This window comes from Salvelinus sp. IW2-2015, linkage group LG25, assembly GCF_002910315.2.
Source record: "Salvelinus sp. IW2-2015 linkage group LG25, ASM291031v2, whole genome shotgun sequence".
Taxonomy (NCBI): Eukaryota; Metazoa; Chordata; class Actinopteri; order Salmoniformes; family Salmonidae; genus Salvelinus; species Salvelinus sp. IW2-2015.
The window spans coordinates 24,998,876-25,005,047 of NC_036865.1; the positions used below are offsets into that span (position 1 = coordinate 24,998,876).

Sequence of the window (6,172 nt, forward strand, 5' to 3'; positions counted from 1 at the left end):
AGGCCACAAATAACTGTGCAGTACAACAGTGGTGTGCAGAACAGCATCTCGGAACGCACAATCGATCCTCGTCACGGATGGGCTATTGCAGCAGACAAACACCCAGCCCTCAACCCTATAGAACATCTTTGGGATGAGATGGAACGGGCTGTTCGCAGCATGAATGTACCGCCGTCCAATCTGCAGCAACTGTGTGATGTCATAGCGTCAGCATGGACCAACCTCCCTGAGGAACATTTTCAGACACCTTGTAGAATTCCCTGAATAATTCAGGCTGTTCTGGAGGCAAAGACGGGGCTGACCCGGTACTAGATGGCTGTACCTAATATACTGGCCGGTGAGTGTATATTGTGACAGACAAAAGTACCAGCAGCCTAGTTCAGATGATGTACTGTACATACAGTACATACATAAAGGCAAATGTAAAAGTGTAACAGTATTGCTTCCATCCCTCTCCTCGCCCCTGCCTGGGCTCGAACCAGGGACCCTMTGCACACATCAACAACTGCCTCCCACGAAGCATCGTTACCCATCGCTCCACAAAAGCCGGGCTCTTGCAGAGCAAGGGGAACAACTACTTCAAGGTCTCAGAGCGAGTGACGTCACCAATTGAATCGCTATTAGCACGCCGCACGCTAACTAGCTAGCCATTTCACATCAGTTACAAATGCAAGATCGTTCAGATAATAAAATTCAGATAATATCATAAATTCATGTTCATGGAATTTTAAATCTAGTCACACATCAATCAGATTGGTATGATTATTCATAGTTTTTATTTTTTACATGGAATATGAAGAGGAATAACAATATTTCCTGCCTTCCTTGACAGTATATTTTCATATTTGACGTGAATATGTTTCAACAGGCCTATCAGGCAAACAAAACTCATTTTAACTGATTCAAATCAGAGGATGCACGTGATAGATACRGATGTCAAACTTTTAGGAATAGTATTCTGCATGGTTTCATATCCACCGCAGATATATAGTAGTTTGAAATGAAAACCGGACTCAAAGTGTCTTAAGAAAGGATCTGTTGTGGGGCAGCAAAAACAAAAATACATAAATATCAAATGTGTGAATCCCTCCTCCAGAAGAGTGACAGAAGAGTCATTGTTAAATGTCGTCTGACTCCGATGGCAGACAGCTATCTGGAAGAAAGAGAAATCAATGTGTGCCGCGTCAAAAAACTTAATAGAGAATCAGACTTTTTCCTCCTCCCTCCCTCTCTTCCATCCCTCCCTCCCTCCTTCCTCCTCCCTCCCTCTCTTCCATCCCTCCCTCCTTCCTCCTCCCTCCCTCTCTTCCATCCCACCCTCCCTCCTTTCCACCCAAAAGCTTGAGATTCCCAAATAATGAAAAGGAGTATCAAGTCACTGTCACTGTCAACGTAACAAACATAAACTTTTCTGGCACCTAATAAACAAGCATGGTGGCATAGCATTGTTCTGTGTGCCAGACAGGTGTCTGCTCCAGTGATGATGGATCCTATTACAGTCTATAGGGAGACTGTTGGCTTTCTTGTCATATATTGTCACACATCTCTCTCCGGAGAAAGGCAGCTTTTGAAAGATGGCCAAAAGTAATTACCCAGATGCCTCCCGACGCTGCTGTTATAGTAGTTGTTGTGTGTATTGTCCTCCCTCTAGCTCGGCATGGCTAAAGCTACTGAAATCTGTTACCGGGCCGTAGCCGTTAAGTTAGACAGTTGGAATCAAATCAAATCACATTTTATTTGTCACATGCTTCGTGAACAACAGATGTAGACTAACAGTGAAATGCTTACTTACAGGTCCTTTTCCAACAATGGAGAGCTAAAGATGGATACACAAGGAATAAATACAACATAACTAACGAATAACAATAAAAAATAACATGACTATGGAATGTGTGCATGTTGAGGTACTGGGCGTTGCCATGAGAACGAGGGGGAAGAAGGGATATGAGAATGGTTTGTAGTTGCCGAGGGGCACTTCTAGTCATCGACAGGGTGGAGCCGAGAGCCTTGATCGGGGCGTGTGGTGATGACACGTTTTGCACCTGAATGGCAGGTACATCAACATGTCCTTGTAATCGTCAGGGGGACAGTGGTGCCTTTGTTCTCGTGGCGGGCTCACTTGGGTTGCTGACAGGGTGCTGATGGATATTATCATTCTTAATGTCAGTAAATAGTAGCAACGCCTGATAAGGGATCTGTTTCCCCTCAGAGCTCCATGGAGAGCTCATTTATCTTTCTACAGCTCTCTCTCTCGCTCCCTCAATTATCTCTCTCCCTCTCTCAATTCTCTCTTCCCTCTCTCTTTGTTTGTCTTTCTCTACCTCTTTCTTTCTCTCTCTCTGGCATATTTCAAACTTGTAGACGGAAGTCGTTTTTTCTCTCTCTCCTCTCTCTGCACCCCCCCCGGTTTTGTTATGCTTTCTGTCTGCTCGTCGGCTGAGCAGAGAGTGCTTTAGTCAGTTGTTATATACAGGAAAACTCCTGATTAGGTGAGACCTCTCTGTGTTCCTCCCATCCCATTCATCCTGTCTTATCTATACACACAAATATACACTACTACACACTAATATACACTAATACACACTAATACACACTAACACAATACAGCCATCAGCACATAACACACATCAACCATGGGCAACCTAAGGAGCGTGGCCAGGTCTGTCTAAGACATTTTATTACTCTGGACCATACAGAATATTTTCCAATATATTTTATTTACAAGTAAAAATGAATCCAAATGATTAAAACCATGAGACTGGCTTTTTTATGGCGGTTTTGGAGCAGTGGCTTCATCCTTGCTGAGTGGCCTTTCAGGTTATGTCAATATACAACTTGTTTTACTGTGGATATAGATACTTTTGTATCTGTTTCCTCCAGCATCTTCGCAAGGTCCTTTGCTGTTATTCTGGGATTGATTTGCATTTTTTGCACCAAAATACATTCATCTCTAGGAGACAGAACGCATCTCCTTCCTCAGTGATAATCCATGGCACAAAGCCTCCAGTGATAATCCATGGCACGAAGCCTCCAGTGATAATCCATGGCAAGAAGCCTCCAGTGATAATCCATGGCACGAAGCCTCCAGTGATGATCCATGGCAAGAAGCCTCCAGTGATAATCCATGGCAAGAAGCCTCCAGTGATAATCCATGGCAAGAAGCCTCCAGTGATGCCCTCTAGTCCAGAGCCACCAGCGACGCCCTCTAGTCCGGAGCCACCAGCGACGCCCTCTAGTCCGGAGCCACCAGCGACGCCCTCTAGTCCGGAGCCTCCAGCGACGCCCTTTAGTCCGGAGCCTCCAGCGACTCCCTCCTGTCCGGAGCAGCCAGAGTCTCCCTCCTGTCCGGAGCAGCCAGAGTCTCCCTCCTGTCCGGAGCAGCCAGAGTCTCCCCTCCTGTCCGGAGCAGCCAGAGTCTCCCCTCCTGTCCGGCGCAGCAGAGTCCCTCTCCTGTCCGGCGGCAGCCAGAGTCCGCCTCCTGTCCGGCGCAGCCAGAGTCCCCCTCTGTCCGGCACAGGCCAGAGTCCCCTTCCTGTCCGGCGCAGCCAGAGTCCCCCTCCTGTCCGGCGCAGCCAGAGTCCCCCTCCTGTCCGGCGGCAGCCAGAGTCCCCCTCCTGTCCGGCGCAGCCAGAGTCCCCCTCCTTGTCCGGCGCAGCCAGAGTCCCCCTCCTGTCCGGCGCAGCCAGAGTCCCCCTCCCTGTCCGGCGCAGCCAGAAGTCCCCCTCCTGTCCGGCGCAGCCAGAGTCCCCCTCCTGTCCAGAGCAGCCAGAGTCTCCGTCAGTCAGGAGCTGCCTGAGTCCGCCCGTCCAGTCAGGAGCTTGCCTGAGCCGCCCGTCAGTCAGGAGCTGCCGTCCCTGCACGGCCGTGCCGGAGTTGCCCGCCTGTCGGCGCTGCCGAGATGTCTCCCGCCTATCGGGGCCGCTAAAAGAGTCCCAGTCCGAGGTCGGCGGCGAGGGTCGCGTTCCCAAGGCGCCACTTCAGTGGGCCAAGACTTGGGGAGTGGGGTCACGTCCTGCCACCAGAGCCGCCACTGCGGTGAAATGCCCACCAGTACCCTCCCTATCGGTTCAGGTTTTGCGGCCGGAGTCCGCACCTTTGGGGGGGGGGGTACTGTCATGTTCTGACCTAGTTCCTTTTTTACATTACATTTACATTAAGTTTTAGAGACGCTCCTTATCAGACACTTAATTGAAAGTTCATACATATTCATCGGTCCACCGTGGGATTGAACCACAACCTGCGTTGCAGCGCGCTCTACCATGAGCCACACGGGACTTTTTTATGTCTTTATTTTAGTGGTCAGGGCGTGAGTCTTGGGTGGGCATTCTATATCTGGTGTTCTATGTTGTCCTTGTGTTGTATTTCTGTGTGTTGGCCTGCTATGGTTCTCAATCAGAGGCGCTGTCTATCATTGTTTCTGATTGAGAATCATATTTAGGTAGCCTGTTCCCACCTGTGTTTGTGGTGGTTGTTTCCTGTTTTCAGTGTTTGCACCATACGGGACGTTTTCGGTTGTTTTGTTCGTGTTTTGTTTTTTTGTTCTGTGTTCATCTTTGATTTATTAAAAATCTATTATGGACACTTACCACGCTGCACTTGGTCGATCCTTGCTACTCCTCCTCAGACGAAGAGGAAATCCGTTACAGCGTGGGTCCCATGGTGTTTATACTTGCGTACTATTGTTTGTACAGATGAACGTGGTACCTTCAGGAGTTTGGAAATGTCATGGGTTTTAGAAGCTTCTGATAGGCTAATTGTTCATCCTTGCTCCCAAGGATGAACCAGACTTTTTTTGGGGGCTGATTTCTTTTGAATTTTCCATGATGTCAAGCAAAGAGGCACTGAGTTTGAAGGTAGGCCTTGAAATACATCCACAGGTACACCTCCATTGACTCAAATTAGGTAAATTAGGCCTATCAGAAGCTTCTAAACCCATGACATACATTCTCTGAATTTTCCAAGCTGTTTAAAGGAGCACAGTCAACTTAGTGTTTGTAAACTTCTGACCCACTGGAAATGTGATACAGTGAATTATAAGTGAAATAGTCCTGAAAACAATTGTTGAAACATTACTTGTCATGCACAAAGTAGATGTCCCAACCGACTTGCCAAAACTATAGTTTGTTAACAAGACATTTGTGGAGTGGTTGAAAAACGAGTTTTAATGACTCCAACCTAAGTGTATGTAAACTTCCGACTTCAACTGTATGTACTGTTCCACAAAATGTCTAAACATAGCAAGCCATTCACTGAGTGCGAATTCATTAAAGAGTGTTTGACTCTGCAGCAATACCCCGACAAGAAAGAGCTATTTGAAAATGTTTCCCTCTCAAGACAGTGACACAGCGTTTTGAAGACATCGCGGAGAATATGGAATAACAGTTGAAAGACAAGGTAAAGGATTTCACCTATTTCTCTATGGCCCTGGATGACAGCAGTGATGCACGTGACACGGTGCAGTTGTTGATATTCTTACGAGRCATAACCCCAGAYGTTGAAATTACAGAGGAGCTTGCTTCAGTGCAGTCAATGAAGAGCACAACCACAGGGAAAKATTTATTGTAGGAGGTTAATAAGTGTGTGGCAAAGCTGGGACTGARTTTTGAAAAGTTATCCAGTGTGACCACTGATGGGTGCCCAAACTTGACAGGATAAAACGTTGGCCTTTTGAAAAGGATACAAGATCAAGTAGCTGAGCTGAACCCAGATCAGAAAATTATTTTSCTGCTCTACCAAAGGCAGTTTGTCTCACTGTTGGAAGAGACAGAGTTGGGTCATGCAGATCTCCCCTACCACACAAACATGAGATGGCTGAGTTTGGGGAAGGTACTTTAAAGGGTGTGGGACCTGAAGTCAGAGATTGCTGAGTTTTTGCAAATGAAAGGAAAATAGGTGGATTTCCCTCAACTGCAACTGCAAGATAAAGAATGGTTGGCTGATTTTGCCTTCACCGAGGACATCATGGCCCTCATGAATGCACTGAATTACAAACTACAAGGGAAGGGCCTTTTTGCACATCAGATGTACAGCCTTGTCAAAGCCTTCAAGGGAAAATTACTCCTCCTGACCCGCCAAGTAGAAGCCAACAATCTCACCAACCTTCCAACACTACTGGTCTGTTCCCTATCAGATGACCAGCAGTAGAAGTATACATCCACCTTCCAACACTACT

At 47.2% G+C, this 6,172-nt stretch overlaps 1 protein-coding gene across 1 annotated transcript in view; it reads left to right on the forward strand.

The window, feature by feature from the left end:
* Positions 1–2,633: 2,633 nt before the first annotated feature.
* The window catches only part of LOC139022984 (uncharacterized), an 8,922-nt gene continuing 5,383 nt past the window's right edge, over positions 2,634–6,172 (forward strand). Inside the window, exons 1-2 of the mRNA XM_070434844.1 lie at positions 2,634–2,659; positions 3,438–4,035. Of these exons, the coding sequence (XP_070290945.1) occupies positions 2,634–2,659; positions 3,438–4,035 (624 nt within the window). The remainder of the gene's footprint in view (positions 2,660–3,437; positions 4,036–6,172) is intronic.